This window comes from Populus euphratica, unplaced genomic scaffold (assembly GCF_000495115.2).
Source record: "Populus euphratica unplaced genomic scaffold, PopEup_1.0 scaffold3.1, whole genome shotgun sequence".
NCBI classification, from domain to species: domain Eukaryota; kingdom Viridiplantae; phylum Streptophyta; class Magnoliopsida; order Malpighiales; family Salicaceae; genus Populus; species Populus euphratica.
Window position 1 is genome coordinate 1,739,900 of NW_011499847.1, and position 16,354 is coordinate 1,756,253.

General features: G+C 34.9%; 3 protein-coding genes across 3 annotated transcripts in view; 1 reads left to right on the forward strand and 2 right to left on the reverse strand.

Annotated features, from left to right (window-relative positions):
- The window catches only part of LOC105140903 (rac-like GTP-binding protein 5), a 4,202-nt gene extending 2,392 nt beyond the window's left edge, over nt 1-1,810 (reverse strand). The window contains exon 1 of the mRNA XM_011047950.1: nt 1,454-1,810. Within this exon, the coding sequence (XP_011046252.1) occupies nt 1,454-1,552 (99 nt within the window). The 5' untranslated portion in view covers nt 1,553-1,810. The remainder of the gene's footprint in view (nt 1-1,453) is intronic.
- A 3,158-nt stretch (nt 1,811-4,968) lies between these two features.
- Nucleotides 4,969-8,724, reverse strand: MCM10 (minichromosome maintenance 10). The gene is made up of 12 exons (XM_011047957.1): nt 8,546-8,724; nt 7,790-7,973; nt 7,379-7,453; nt 6,986-7,223; nt 6,770-6,894; nt 6,450-6,483; nt 6,318-6,364; nt 6,165-6,222; nt 6,011-6,093; nt 5,849-5,913; nt 5,700-5,772; nt 4,969-5,602 (listed from the first exon to the last, which is right to left on the reverse strand). Exons 1-12 carry the CDS (start codon nt 8,649-8,651, stop codon nt 5,440-5,442), a joined length of 1,251 nt encoding a protein of 416 aa, XP_011046259.1. The 5' UTR covers nt 8,652-8,724; the 3' UTR covers nt 4,969-5,439.
- Nucleotides 8,725-9,796: 1,072 nt separating this feature from the next.
- On the forward strand, nt 9,797-14,267 carry LOC105140921 (beta-galactosidase 13-like). The gene is made up of 19 exons (XM_011047969.1): nt 9,797-9,976; nt 10,069-10,164; nt 10,263-10,375; nt 10,484-10,550; nt 10,634-10,726; nt 10,826-10,969; nt 11,061-11,155; nt 11,324-11,429; nt 11,514-11,598; nt 11,702-11,820; nt 11,950-12,117; nt 12,237-12,409; nt 12,529-12,638; nt 12,730-12,839; nt 12,929-13,036; nt 13,148-13,252; nt 13,371-13,516; nt 13,609-13,954; nt 14,061-14,267. The coding sequence occupies exons 1-19, from the start codon at nt 9,797-9,799 to the stop codon at nt 14,202-14,204; spliced, it is 2,508 nt and encodes an 835-aa protein (XP_011046271.1). The 3' UTR covers nt 14,205-14,267.
- The last annotated feature ends 2,087 nt before the right edge of the window (nt 14,268-16,354 follow it).

Consider the following 16,354-nt stretch of genomic DNA (forward strand, 5'->3'; position numbering starts at 1 on the left):
TTCCCTATTTCATATTTGAATATTATCAAAATTATATGGAAAAGAAAGGCAAAAGTGCTGAATCACCGTGAGACCAATCATATAACAGGGCTTTCCCAAAGCTTAAGCTTGAGAGGGATAATTCAATCTTTGAAAACAGAAATTTTCAGTTCGTTAGAAGCAGCATTGCAATTTTTGTGAAAACCAAAACCAAAGAGAGAATCCAGAAAAAACTCTTTTCTTCTAGTCCTGCTCAACTCAAAAGAATCAAAGCAAGCACTTTTCAGGAATGTTGCAATGAAACACACAGTGACCCTCCAAAAATAACCGCAAAAGTAGAACTGGTTAGTGGTCTCCAAGTAGAAAAAACCCACCTAGACTAAACCATTAACTTGTGTGAGGCTAACTTCAGTTGTTTAACCTATTACAAATTACAAATATAAATCTTACTTTGTTCCCATATTCTGTAACCAACCTAACAAAACCCCCAAGCTAACACTTTGATAAAAGGCATGGTCAGTTGACTGGTTCTCCCTATCAGTCCCTACAAAATGCCAAATTTACCATAAACAGACTAAAAGAAAATGTTCAATTTCCTCCCAGTCTCCACTTTCTCGGGTTACAAAAACCTAATCACATGCCAAAAACCCTGAACCTTGACCTTCCACTCCAGAAGTCCTTAAGCAAAGGAAAACAAATCATGATAGCTCCAATTACTTAAAAATCAAGACTTCGTTGAATTGAAAAATTTCAATCTAGAATTGTCTATACGTTTCTAAAACTTTCCAGGGAACAAACAGGAACCCGAAAAAGACCTAAACTTGATACCCCAATTAAAGGTTTTCTCCGAGAAGCAGCACTCCATCATCTAAAACCAATTAGTTTTATCAACCCCGGTTGACTTCACAAGTATCTTCCATGTTCCGGGCTTTTAAAAGAGAAACACACACCGAAGAAACTTAAGCATGACCTTTCAATCCGGAAGTTGTTCAGGCAAAGGGGAAAAAAAAACAGTATTGACTTGCTCAATTACTTAAAACTCATCATGGATTGGCTTAACGTGATATTTTTCAATCTGCAATACTCTTTACATTTCCCGCATTTTCGAGGGAAACAAACAGGCAAAAAAAAAGGGAAGAAGATCAAACCTTTGGACTCCAATTTTAGGTTTTGAACCAAAAAAAGCAGCACCCCATCAACTAAAACCAATTACTTTCATCAACCACACATCTTCCAGTTTCGGACATTTTCCAGGGAAAAAACAGCAAACCAAAACATAGAACTAACCATTACAATCCAAATGAAGGTTTCAAACCAAAAAACCAACAACCCCATCAACTAAAGCTGATTACTTTGATCAACCGCAGTTGACTTGACAAACATAATCTCTACTTTCCCACATTTTCTTTTCTTAAGAACCAAACAGAAAGAAACTAAAAGAAAAAAGAAAGTAAAAGATTGTAGCTTTACTTACCGTAGGGAAAGTGTTGCTCGTGTAGGAAATAAGCATGCAAGTCTTGCCAACAGCACCATCACCAACAGTGACACACTTTATGAATCTTGAAGCGCTCATTTTCTTTCTTTCTGTCTTTCTTCAAATTACAAAACCCTAATGGTCAATTCTTGAACTTAGATATATAAACTGTAAGAGATTGATGCGAGTCTCCTTAGTCAGGAGTACAAGAAAAAAAATGAAGAAATGTAGTAACCGAGCAAGCAAAACAAGAAAGAAAATTTAGGGAGCTGGGCCTGGAGTAGAGAAAGAGAGAAGAGACAGCTCTTGCCAGCTATACCATATACCTATATTTCATGTCCCTATATTTCTACTCCTATCCACCAACACCTGTCACTTGCTATATTTAATTTTTTAAGATTTCCATAATAATCTTAGTTATAATTCAAACACCTTACATATTGTTAGTCCTTTTCCCTGTTTTCATATTAACATGTAGTCTTGAGTGGTTGGATTAAAGTGGTAAATGGGACTTAAAATAAAAAATTTCTCGTGAATATCCGATTGAAATAAAACTTGAATTAATGTACAGTCTCGAATAATAATAATAATAATTTGAGTATGAACCAAATCGGTCAAGAAATATTGGAAATCCCACTGAAAAAGTACTTCAAATTTTAAGGCTTGACGGTGATTTCATGAGCCAAAAAATCATCTTGTATTAATTACTTTGCTGATTGGTATCATCCCCTCGTTTTGATTATTTTAGTGATGCATTAATATAAATTGATGAATCTAAGGCGTGTGAAGATTTATGGTACGACTGGCCTGGACTTTATTTTATAATCAACAAGAGCATGGTTGGATCATTTTGTTAATTGAGCTTTATTGCATCCGTTTCACTCTAAAAAAATTGAAGCACTACACATTGCATTTGGGATTCACTTCTTCGATGGTATTGATTTTTTTTTATTTTTTTTTAATGTCTTGTTCTGTGGACAATCCGTGAGGGAGTAATGATAAAATAAATGAGGCAACATGCATGTGAATCATAAAGTGTTTTTGGATTTTATTCTAAAATTAGTTTTTGAATATTGTTGTCAGATTTGTGCAATGTCTCGTGTTAATTTTGAGTTAATTATTTTTATTTAAACAATATTTTTTTATTTTAAAAAATACTAAAAAATCAACCGAGATTAATTTGAAAATTATGATTTGGTTAAAATAACTTCAAAATAATCTTTTAGAAAAAATACTGTAGATATCACCGAGAAGGTTTCCTTGGACTGCAAGTGCATGCTCATAAGATAACACCTTGACAATCTCTAGAAACGGCAGACCAGCTTGAGGATAAATGACCTGCTTTATTTATTATTATTATTATTATTATTATTTTCTTGATGTGTTCATGCATGATGCATATAACAATAAAAGGTTGACCTTTTGCTTTTAATAAATTGAGACAATCTTGGTGTGTTCATGCATGATGCATATAACAATAAAAGGTTGACCTTTTGCTTTTAATAAATTGAGACAAGAGTCATAAAATATTAATAGAGTTTTCGTCTCTTTTGTATCTTTAAACTGCCAACTTCAAGGGCACAGAGTACCGTAATAAATTTTACTTTTCAAAATAATTTTTATTTAAAAATATATAAAAATAATATTTTTTTTAATTAGTTTGTTGCCCATTACCATGTCTAAATCTTCTCAGTTAAATATTGTACAGGTCAATAAATGCTCCATTTTTTAAAATCATGTCTGGAGTATCAAGCAGGTTCCATGGAAGTCAAAATTAAGCCTGGAATGCATTTAAAGAAAAAGAATATTTTTTTTATAAATAAAAACTCAATTATCACGTAGTCTAGAATATCGCATGCCTCAAAGACACATCATGCTGTGCGTATCATGTAAGCACGTACAAACTTCCTTTCTCAGCATCTTCGGTATGCTGGGTTTCTAGCTATAACCTGTTGCTGTGGTGGGACGATCATGTATTTCTTTATGATTTAATTTTTAATTTTGGTATGTCTCGAAATATACCAAAATAAAAAAGTAGATCTAGTTCTGGTGGTGCAGAAATACTACATGGCCATCACACCATGGAAAGAATTACGATAACAAGGATGAAAAATTGCTAGACTTTGCCGATGTTACTTCCAGAGGTAGGTTGGTTGGTAAAATTGCCTTCGATTTGAAGCAATTTGACACCTTGATAGGTTGATGACACTCTTCTCCTTAAATGTTTTAAGATAGTTTTGATATACTAATGTTAAACAATATTTTTAAAAAATAAAAAAAAGTTATTTTAATATATTTCCATGGCTTTCAAGGGCCAACAAGGTGTCACAGAAATGGGGGGAGCCACTCACGAGCTGAAACCAGACATGGTTGAGCCTGCAACCTTGATTGGCTAGCAGCGGTGTCCTACCTTCTTCGAGCATGTATCCGACCCATCCCACTCAAGAACTCTCTAACCACCTTAACCTCCATAGAAAAAAATTGCAGTTGTTGAATGTGATTACTGGCTAAGGGTCCAGTGACCCACCTAATCATAGTATGTTTTTGTATCATTACATCTGTGACATGTCAACGGCAGTTTTGTGCTGGAATCTGGCGAGTGTTGAGGTCCCATTTGATGTAGCCTTGCCAGCACCGGTACGCCTTTGACTTGTATGCTTGCATGTATAGAAAAAACCAGGCCGGCATGTGATTGATGAACCAATTCCATGAAAATCAAAGAGGAAAACAACTCAGAATTTCATTTTCCAGAGCAAGAATCCTTCATTTTCTTAGGCTTACACATGCAAGCATCAACTCACCTTGCTAATCAATCTATCTGTTTCCATGCAATGTTGCTTTCATGAGTCATGATTTATCATCGTGACCTAACAATCTTGTCCAGACCTGAGTATTATTGTATTATTTGCCCCAAAAGATACCGATGTTAGCTAGACCTTGACCTGCTAAAGTTCTGCAGCTCAAACATAGGTTCTGTTTACTCCTCCGTAGCTAGCCGTAGTTTTTAAGTTTATAGGCTTTAAAAATGTCCTAATCTCAATTATCCCAGCAATAAACTCCTTATTAGGCAAATTAAATATACTAATTAATGCCAAACATTAGTACAACTCATGGGGCGGTTAGCAGCAAGACCATGTGCACGAATAGCCAACCCTCTCCTCGAGTTCCTCTCTCGATTCAACATCCTATCCTGAAATGCCACGATCCCTCCCTATCAGGCTGCTCCACACCAATTTCTTGCTGATCACAACAATGGAATAAAAATCATGATGAATTGATGCTTCTTTTTCAAACTGAAAGTAGATGGTAGTGGGCAATGACTTCAATGGTAAAACAACCTGCTTAGATGCTGTTTGTTCAGACGTACTTTTTTTTATGTTAATTTAATACACTAAAATTAAAAATAAATTTAAAAAAATATTATTTTGATATATTTTTAAATTAAATAATTTAAAAAACCAACAGCTAATATGATCTATGTTCAAACCGAACAATTATGTGGTAAATATCCGCTTAACCTCCCAAAGACAAATAATATCTACTTGCTTGATAATGGTCGAATGAATGCTGTTATAAAGAACTGCATTGCCATGATCGATGCGTTCAACTCTCTGTGTGCTAATTGCTAGGTTAGGAATTGAAATGATAAACAAGCATCATCAACTTGTATTTTTCATACAACAAAGCACTCACAGCAAAAATAATCTTCCAAGATTTTATCACATTATAGAGCCAAAAGGTTCCAAACTCTGCTTGCTCATTTACCTCACTGCTTCAAAGCAGCAAGCTGTGACTTTAACCTTCAACTCTTCTAGATAATAGATTGCTCCTTCTGAAGTCCTGAAGCAGGACCACCAAGGTTGCACCTCCCACAATGTATTTCAAAATAGCCGTGGCTCTCAAGCATAAAATCTACATTATAATGTGAGATGTAATTTTCCCCATGAAGTAGAAAAGGTGTTCCACAGTGAGCAGAAATGCAAGACTCATGGTTCTTCGTCTGAATCAAATATATCTAATTCAATCATCTTTGTTGTCCCCTGCTTGACTTTGTCTACGGAAGCTTGCCCCTGAACGGTTTTCTTTCTTTTTAAATCTGGTTGGTTTTTTGTGACCGTAGATGGATCCAATTTCTTCGTAGATGATTTCCTGAAGAATGACGCATAAATGTTCAATGGCATAGAAAGACAAACTCAAGTGCAAAAATCAGAAATGTGTGGTCGATGGCATCAAATAAATGATTGACCTTTTCTCTGAACTATTTACTTGTCTGTTTTGCGTGGCGGATACTTTATCTGAATTTTTTGAACAAAGTTTTCCTGCAAATACCAAATAATGAGAATTCAGGCGATGATATAAAATCAACATCAGCAGGTAAGGCCACTGATCTTAAACCTGTGATTTCATTGAGGAACCTTATCCCCTGTGAGTGTGAATTTGTCGTCACTTTATCTGCATTGCTGTTGTTCAAGTACAATAATGAACGAATTAACAGCAATTAAAAAGGTCGCAGTTTTAACACAGATAATGAGCATTAAGCATGCATCTATGACAAACCTCAACGCTCTTTTGAGTGCCTCCACAGACAATAATTTCACTGGCTGTGTGGGCTTTTTTAATAATGTTTTGTCTGCTAGAGGGTCGACCAAGTAAATGCCTCGTGACTTGAGAGGATCCCTGAAGGCTGTTATAATGCTTTGTCTGCTAGAGGGTCGACCAAGTAAATGCCTCGTGACTTGAGAGGATCCCTGAAGGCTGTTTTCAAGTTCCTGACAAACGAAAATTACAACTTGCGATAAAAACGTCTTTTTTTATGGGAGTGGAGAAGTCAAATTTAAAACAAAGGTTGGTGTTGATCACATACCCTCCCTTAAGCTCAGTTCGCACTGTGGAAAACCTCTCTGATGCTTTCTGTAGCAGCAAAACAGGTATAAGCAAGTCCATTCTAAAGACATGTTGATCAAAATATATAGCAGCACTGGAGAGTCATACTTACAGAGTTATGATACCTGCAATACATCCCTTGACGTCTAAAACAGCAAAGTGACCAGCGTCAGACAAGAATCAGAATTGCATGCATTTTTACATATAAACTTTGATACAAGAACACGAAACCTTACAATTCTCAATATGAAACTAGGTGCTGCTATATAAGACAAAGGACCATATCAAACTTGACTGTGATTGCAGATAAAACTTTCTTGACTGTTGTTCAGGAAAGTTGTATAGTCCTTATAGAATTCGGGTGGAGAAAACTTGTACGAAATTTCATAATGCTATAGAAAGTGACATGATTTTAAAGATGCTGAAACGTACTTATTTATGACTAGTGTACAAGGTAACCCATCCTTCCTTTTTCCCTTGCAAACTCCATAATCAATTGAAGTACCCATCTTCAATATTTGATTTGCAGAGAACACGCTCAAAGAAAAACCAGTTCCCTACAAAGTAAGAAAATGGAAGATTTTATTTCTTTTAGGAAAAAGACAAGTAACCTCGCAGGACCAAAAGAATGCGAAAAGCTGATGATACCACATTGTCCTTGCGAACAGTGCAATTAAACAGTGCAAAAACTGTCCCCGCTTGCTCTTTACAGTTCTGCTGATAAGCATCGCCAAACAGGAAAAGAGATACACTGCTTTCGTCTAAAGAACCAAATTTCCATATGCAATAGTTCTTCCCAACAGAACTAGTCTTTGGACTTCCCTTCTCAATCAACACTCCAACAGTTGCCCAACATCCCATTAGAGTGTCTCCCATCAATAAATTTCTACAAAACCATATAATAGAAATCATAAGCCATGATGCAATTCGAAATTCAATTAATCCATTCAACAGATTCACTGTAACGAAGTAAATGGCTTCAAAAATCACAACTGTTTAACACACACACGCACATAATGATTTGAGGTACAATAAAATTACTTAATAGTTGGTAACCGAACAAAGCGAATTTCTGAGAAACGCTCGCTGAGCTCCACAGCAGTGACCGATTGATTCCTGAAACAGAAATTAATACATTGAACATAAAACATAATTAGCCAGCTTCTAAGGTTTTATCAATTCAATTTTAGCTTCCATTTGGTCACTTTGAAAGGAATATAAGTCCATTAGTGTCAACTCTTCTCTCTGGCAAGGGAATGGTATAAACTATATAATTAAATAATTAAACTTATCTCATAACACGAATAGATTAATAAACAGTCAACTTTAACCACCCAAATTATTTATAAAAGGCACATTTGGGTAAAAAATTTAATAGCATTAGTATCTCAGACGGTAAACTAAGTATTAATTATCATTTAAATGCATTTATTTATAGTTGGATAAAGCTACCTTATTCTTAAACCTGAATACTTCTCCACATTAGCCTCAGTGGAGTTTTTCAAAACATTCAATTTTTTTCCAGCTTTCACCACTGGTTTTGGCTCATAATCAAGACAATCTTGAACAGCATCTCTAAACACTGACAAATCAGCCTCCCCTTTTCGCCTCGGTGATCCATCATCCGATAAATACCCTTCACAACCAAGACAAATCAATAGATAACCCACAATAAGTTCTCTAAAAATACAACACTATCAAACAACCATTACCAGCCCCATAAACAAAATGAGAGATGGACGAGGCAAAATTTAGCAAACAAGGTCACAACAAAAACACCCTGATTGATTTTTATCAGAAAGTAACCACCCCATTAGAGAATTTAAAAAACCTATTAGCCCAACAAACAATGATAGACTAGTACACACAAAAATCTGCAAATTTAGAAAGGAAAAAAAGAGATGCCCACATTAAAATTCTACCAAACAAAGACAAAATCAACCGCCTTTTAAAAAAAAAATGAACTTTATTTGTTAAAACTGAAGTTTAGCAATACACATTAATACTGCCCACTATATACACACAAAAATATAGAAATCCTGTAAATAGGCTAAACTAAGAGAAACCCACAATGAAGATCAACATAACAAGAAACGAAGAAGCGAAAGCTTCAATATTTCTTACAGGTTATTAAAAATGATTGAAACTTTCACTGCTTCCACAAATGAATTTAAACAGCACCAAATGAATCCTAAAAACATATAGTACCTGGTGAAAGGGAATGGTGATTTGAAGGGGAACCAGGAGGGGTTTCAAGAACTCTGTCTTGAAGAGAGAGGAGAAGGTCAAGATCTTCTTGGTGACTACTTGACATTATTGTTGATTTTCTCTTGTCTGGAGTGATTTTTGGTGGTTTTGTTTCTCTAATTTTTGTGGGAGGGAAAGTTTATTTTGGGAGGGAAAGGAAGTGAAAACAAAAATGAAAATCCGGTGCCGTTTCTGCTTTCTTGTCTAATGGCCCTAAATTCGGATTTAAAAAAAAGTTTTTTCTCTTTTTTATATCAATTTATGTATTTTTATTCAAGTAACTCCATGACATGCTAAATAAGAGACTAATAAAATAAAGGAGTCAAAACCCATTTAAGTGGTCAAAACATGAAATTGATATATATCATTCTTTTGTTTCAATAAAATTCATATTTGTACATGAAAAATGAAAAAAAAAGGCCTTTTATTTAAATCTAAAATAATCACATGGAGAATTATCATCATAATATAAACTATTTTAATTAAGTCCAAATTTTGGATTAACTTGTGATGCCAAGCTAGGATAATAATTATATTAAAAATAGTTTATATTGAATAATTTCACCTCATTTAACCCAATATTATTTTTCCTTTGTACTTAATTCAAATTTGAGTGTGCTGAATGTTATAAAGAGTGTATTTAACAGTGCTTCAACCGTGTTTTTTTTTTATTAATTTTTTTAGTTGAAATTATTATTTTTATTTGTTTTTTATTATTTTGGCACGTTAATGTCGGAAAAAAAAATTTAAAAATTATTTTAATATATTTGTAGATAAAAACTCGTGAAACATGAGTTTTTAATGCGTCATAAATTTAGTAGTCAAACGTTCACCTTCGAAATTCCATGAGCCATGAGGTGTCACTAGCCAATTCAAACAACCATCAAAGCAATAGCAGACAGTAGCATGAAACTCTCAACATAAGACGGTCACGACCATTACTTTAAAACAGCAGCCTATAAAACATGCCTTTGTCCGGATTTTCCTCTGTGACCATCTTGTCCGAATTTTCCTCTGTGACCATCTTTTAACCTTTCGTTTCTCTCTATACCATTGGCATCATCAAATACCTGCATTTCCAGCTGCTGGGTACCTCCTTCTTCGTAAACCGAAGAGGAGCGTATACCCAAATATTGGCTCTTCCTACAGGAAAAAACAACACAGCTTCCTTCTTTTATTTCTTGGAGTTTTGGTTATATAAGAGAGGTAAACATGGCAGGCAAAAAACATGTTTTTTTAATTGCTACACTTCTTTCCTTGTTGGTTTCTTCAGTCGTTGCACATGGGGGTAAGCAAGTAGGCGTGACTTATGATGAAAGGTCCTTGATCATCAATGGCAAAAGAGAGCTTCTCTTCTCTGGCTCCATTCACTATCCTCGCAGTACTCCTGATGTAATAATAATGTTCTTTACTATCTGGATTATTATACATTTTTTTCATTTTAAAAGGATAGGACTAATCTGTTGTGTTGAATCTGGCTTCAGATGTGGCCAGAATTAATCCTGAAGGCTAAGCGTGGAGGTTTGAATGTGATCCAAACTTATGTCTTTTGGAACATTCACGAGCCGGAGCAAGGCAAGGTAAGAGACCAGTCTTGTGATCAATATCTTGACCGACTGTTTTTCTGTCTGCAATTAGCATTTGTTGGGCTAATTTTGATTTATGTTTGTTATTGTAGTTTAACTTTGAAGGACCATATGACTTGGTGAAGTTCATCAAGACGATTGGGGAGAATGGTATGTTTGCAACCCTCAGGCTTGGACCATTCATCCAGGCTGAATGGAACCATGGGTATGATTCAGCACCGTGTCTTCTTTCTTCTGATCATTTCATTTTTTATTTTGCTACATCAGTTTATCTGTATCTCTCTTACACATTGTTTTCAATGTGATCTCTTAGAGGACTTCCATATTGGTTGAGAGAGATTCCAGACATCATATTCCGTTCCGACAACGCACCCTTCAAGGTACTAGCATCGCCCCATTGCATAAAAAGAAGTTTCTGAAATAATTAACCAGATTATTTGACAAATAGTTTCAAATTTTGCAGCATCATATGGAGAAATTCGTTACGAAAATCATCGACATGATGAAAGAAGAGAAGTTGTTTGCATCACAAGGAGGCCCCATTATCTTGTCTCAGGTTTGATTCCACTCTAATAGTCACAACCTCCATATCTTTTATTTTTACCATTTAACCTCTCATCCAATTTTTTTTGTTATTTTTTATATTGTAATGCAGATTGAGAATGAGTACAACACTGTCCAGCTTGCATATAAAAACTTGGGAGTTAGCTATATTCAGTGGGCAGGAAATATGGCTCTGGGGCTGAACACTGGAGTCCCATGGGTCATGTGCAAGCAGAAGGATGCACCTGGTCCAGTGGTAAGCTAACAAGGTTTTCCTTGAATCAAATTCCTAGTCCAAGAGGACTGATATGCAAATTATAATGAAACAATAATGCCTTATTGTGCAGATCAATACATGCAACGGAAGGCACTGCGGAGATACATTCACAGGCCCTAATAAACCCAACAAGCCATCTCTATGGACCGAGAACTGGACTGCTCAGTGAGTATAGACCTTGAAGATTAGCACTGAATCATTCAGAAGCATTAATGTTCCATACAAAACAATCTGTAAATTCTAGATATGAAAAAAGGAAAAAAAAATTGAAAGAACAAGATAGAGAAGCAAATGAAGCTATGATGCTAACAGAATTCCAATGAATGCTAACAGGTTTAGAGTTTTTGGAGACCCCCCATCCCAAAGATCAGCAGAAGATACTGCATTTTCTGTTGCTCGCTGGTTTTCAAAGAATGGTAGTCTAGTTAACTACTACATGGTAAGGAGAATGGTGAAATCTCCGTAACTTCTTCCAACAAGAGAAATTTTCTTCTGTGAAACATTTTAATTACTGTGTTTGCAGTATCATGGTGGGACAAACTTTGGTAGAACGGCTGCCTCATTTGTAACAACCCGTTACTACGATGAAGCTCCTCTTGATGAATATGGTAAGGTTTAAAATCTTTAAATCTATGATGCAGCCAGAAGCGAAGATCCTTCAAATAACTAATAGGCAAATAACTAATAGGCCTTTCATTCCATGTCTTGCAGGTTTGCAGAGGGAGCCAAAATGGGGTCACCTCAAGGACCTGCATAGGGCTCTAAATCTATGCAAGAAGGCTCTTCTATGGGGAAACCCCAATGTTCAAAAGTTGTCTGCTGATGTAGAGGTAAGCAACTAAGCATCTACGAGAGATTTTAACTCCATTCCAGAGTTCCCCTTGCAACCACGTAAGAAATAAGATGGTTCAGCTCCAAAAATAAATGAATATAGTTCCTTAATCTGTCTTACTTTACAGGCTAGGTTCTATGAGCAACCAGGAACAAAGGTTTGCGCCGCTTTCTTGACCAGCAACAACTCAAAAGAAGCAGAAACTGTTAAATTCAGGGGTCAGGAGTATTACCTGCCTGCTCGTTCCATTAGCATCCTCCCAGATTGCAAGACTGTCGTTTATAATACCATGACGGTAATTCCTAATCTCTTACATTTCTCCATTGATAATTGCTTATAACTAACTACAGGAGGGGCCCCTAAAACAGGTCGACAGCCGCTAAATAATTCCTTCATTTTTTTCATGTCAAACAGGTTGTGTCACAACATAATTCAAGAAACTTTGTGAAATCAAGAAAAACAAACAAACTGGAATGGAAGATGTACTCAGAAACAATTCCAGCTCAGCTTCAAGTAGATTCCAGCTTGCCAAAAGAGCTTTATAACTTAACTAAAGATAAAACTGACTACGTCTGGTTCACCACAACGTGAGTATATAAGCTTATTTTTAGCCTATCCATCAGCAAATAGATGAATGCTAACAGGAGTTACCTCGTGATTCTACTGAAACCAAACCCTGACGTGTTTCTGTAAATTCTAATTCCAGCATAAATGTGGATCGCCGTGACATGAACGAGCGTAAACGTATTAATCCAGTCTTAAGAGTTGCAAGTCTTGGCCATGCGATGGTTGCTTTTGTAAATGGGGAATTCATAGGTAATTATCACAAACACATCATAATTATTATAATTTTGAGCATGCTTTAGTAACAAGATTTTCTTGAGGTAACTGTGGTTAATGTTTTCAGGTTCTGCGCATGGGAGCCAAATTGAGAAGAGCTTTGTCCTCCAGCATTCGGTGGATTTGAAGCCTGGGATTAATTTTGTTACACTCTTAGGAACTCTAGTTGGACTCCCAGTAAGTAGCTATCGTAACTAACAGATGTTCAGAATTTGGAAATGAATTTTAGAGTTGAAACTGACGCGAGTTTCTCCTTGTCAATGAAGGATAGCGGAGCCTACATGGAGCATAGGTATGCTGGACCTCGCGGTGTATCAATCCTAGGTTTGAACACTGGAACGCTTGATCTGACATCCAATGGCTGGGGACATCAGGTATGGATGGGCCTTGTATAAATATGGAATACTCAATCAAATTCATCAAAGAATAACATCACAATGATAGCAAATTAGGGCTAATGTGGATTGCATGATCCCAACTTGCAGGTTGGCTTGTCAGGAGAGACGGCTAAATTGTTCACAAAGGAAGGTGGGGGGAAGGTAACATGGACAAAAGTCCAGAAGGCAGGACCTCCTGTTACATGGTACAAGGTAATGTTGGGATATCATTTGTCCTAGCGATCAATCTTTAAATTTAACGTCTCAGGTATCACTTGGAAACGAACTGGTTTCTTGGCTTTCCAATAGGCATCATATTTTCTTGTTGCAGACTCACTTTGATGCTCCTGGCGGAAAATCCCCTGTTGCTGTCCGGATGACTGGCATGAACAAGGGTATGATTTGGATCAATGGTAAGAGCATTGGTCGATACTGGATGACTTACGTCTCCCCTCTTGGAGAACCTACTCAATCAGAGTAAGTAAAGCAATGTTTCTTAATTATCCAAAGCAAAAATTCTTCAAATAAAAAAAAAAGGACTTGTTATCAATCTTTGCTTGTAAAATTAGGTACCACATCCCAAGATCTTACTTAAAACCAACAGACAACCTGATGGTTATATTCGAGGAGGAGGAAGCAAACCCTGAAAAGATTGAGATCTTTACTGTCAATAGAGATACTATCTGCAGCTACGTGACTGAATATCATCCACCAAGTGTGAAATCATGGGAAAGGAAGAATAACAAATTCACACCTGTTGTGGATAATGCAAAACCAGCAGCTCACTTGAAGTGTCCAAACCAGAAGAAGATTATCGCCGTGCAGTTTGCAAGCTTTGGTGATCCTTTGGGTGCCTGTGGAGGCTATGCTGTTGGAACTTGTCATTCACGGGTCTCCAAACAAGTTGTTGAAGAGGTAATTCTTTAATATTTTTTTCTTGAAAAAATATTATATCATCTGTCAGGGCTATGTATAGCTAACTGGTAAGAGACTAATGAGATTTCTACTTGAATCTGAGCAGCATTGCTTGGGAAAAACTAGCTGTGATATCCCTATTGACAAGGGACTTTTTGCTGGCAAGAAAGATGATTGTCCAGGTATCAGCAAGACACTAGCAGTTCAAGTGAAGTGCAGCAGTAAGGATCCCAAGCGTTCTGCTAACTAGGCTTCAATGTTTTTTGTGATCGTGTGCCAAGGCAATTTTATTGCGGTTTCAAGCACATGTAGACTTGAGCATTTTCATTCTTGAGATTTTCCCTTTAGTATGTTGATTAGGTGCTTAAAATAAATAAAATTTGAAATTTTCTTCTGAGAAGGCTGCAGAAAATCATGTTGATGAATGTTTAAATTTTCAATGGCTGCAGAAAAGCAGAAAATTATACTATGTGTGAATAAACATTACAGAACAAACATTGAATATGGCCAGTATTGTCATTCGTAGATAATGCTAAGGACTAATACAAGATGAGCACCTATACTTCTGAATACATATTGGCCTGTGGCCTTGGACTCTAAAGGGCATCTAAAATTCAACCTACAGCAAGTGGAATATCCACAGCTACAAGACCCAAACTCTATGCATAAACCCAAACCCAAATCAGTCTAAACCCAACAAAACTAGACTATTCATTTAAAAACAAAGATTGCAAGAGAAATTTATGTTCCTCTCTCTCTCTTTTCTTTTTTGTTGTGATCCACTCCTTAAAAAATATAAAGGTTGAAGAAATAAATAAGTATTTTTTCTGTTATTTTCTATTATGATTTATTTATGAAAAAATTAGTAAGGAGATTAGGTTTTTGTTATGATTTTGATAATTAGATAATTTAGGAGTTTAAATTGATATATTTGGATGTTAGTTGGATTAAAATTGACCGATTTGATATTTGCATTATGAGTTTGTTGAAGAACAAGAAGTTTATTTTAGAGATCTGCAATTTTAAAGATTAGCATATTAGAAATTTTGGGAATCCTAATCAACTGGTCGATCAATTTGCTTGTTGTTGTTGTTGGTCGACCAGTTAGTCTAAATCAACTAGCTGGTTGGCCAATGATGGTGGTCAACCAGTTGATTCGATAATAGAGTTTTATTTGGTTTGTTAAACTCGATCAAATTGGATTATGTTTAAAATCGATCATGTGAAATAGTTCGACCTTATATTTCTATTTTGTTCTCTAAACTTAGAATTTTAGTTTTTTATGTTAATTTGCTTCGAGTTGTTTTTTTGTGTTTTTCATTTTCGTTAGAAGTTCTGCTAACATTCTTTCTAATGATCTTTAGTAGTCTCCGTTTTATTTTGCATCCATTATCTTTTATTTTTGTTTTCTAGGTAATGAGATTATCTTTAATATGCATGTAAGATAAATAAATATGTATGTTGATTATATGATAAGTACAACTAGTTAATTTATTGAATATTTATATATGTTACTTTATTTTTGAAGTACTTATCCATTCTTAAATTTGCACTCACATTTGATTGAATCAAATTCTATTCGATATGGTATACATTAATTTGATAATTATGTGAGTATTTATTATGTTTTGATATCGTATAATTGTTAATAATTTCATGCTAATAAAAAATAGTTAATCTATATGCACATAATATTTAATATACCTAATTGGTAAGATAAACATCGATCTGTGACCACTAATCCTCCCATAGTGGTTATTTTCGAGTGTCATCTAATTTTTATTATGTATTTCACTACTTTATAATAATATATTTAATATATATATTTATACTAAGATATATCAACTTGCAAACTATCAATATCCAAGATATATGTTAAATAGTATTTTCTTAATGAATTAGTTGAACTCATTCTTTCTCTTTAATATTATTTTAAGTTCTTAGTCTTCGTTAGCATATAGAGTTTGTTGAATGTTTCTACTTTTTTAGTTTTGATTAGTATGTCTTTCCTTATTCTATAAGGCTTTCTTTTTATTTTTAATTCATTGTCTTAAATGTTTTATTATTATCCTATTTTAATTAAATTTGAATTTTAATAATATAATAAGTATTATGAATTATTTGTTTTGCTCTGAGGATGAGAATTTTTAAAATATTATTTAATTTTATTAATTTTAAATAATATAATATTTTGAAAGATATTAATACACTATAAAATCTTTATATAATTTATTTTATGATATATATATTTTGAGACTTGACGCATCCTGCGTGTCATTCCAATAGCACTCCTGGGTCATGAGATTCACTTTTTGAAAACAGCATGTTATAAATTTGAAGTTACAAACTTTCAATGTATTAGACATTTCTCAATTGAAATTTTGCTTTTACAAGTAGAAT

Coding starts and splice junctions, on each gene's coding strand:
- MCM10 (XM_011047957.1), bottom strand. CDS start 8,651: ATGTCAAGTAGTCACCAAGAAGATCTTGACCTTCTCCTCTCTCTTCAA. Junction 6,484..6,769: donor TGTACACTAGTCATAAATAA/GTACGTTTCAGC, acceptor TTGCTGTTTTAG/ACGTCAAGGGATGTATTGCA. Junction 5,914..6,010: donor GCACTCAAAAGAGCGTTGAG/GTTTGTCATAGA, acceptor CTTGAACAACAG/CAATGCAGATAAAGTGACGA.
- LOC105140921 (XM_011047969.1), top strand. CDS start 9,797: ATGGCAGGCAAAAAACATGTTTTTTTAATTGCTACACTTCTTTCCTTG. Junction 9,977..10,068: donor ATCCTCGCAGTACTCCTGAT/GTAATAATAATG, acceptor ATCTGGCTTCAG/ATGTGGCCAGAATTAATCCT. Junction 13,253..13,370: donor CTCCTGTTACATGGTACAAG/GTAATGTTGGGA, acceptor TTCTTGTTGCAG/ACTCACTTTGATGCTCCTGG.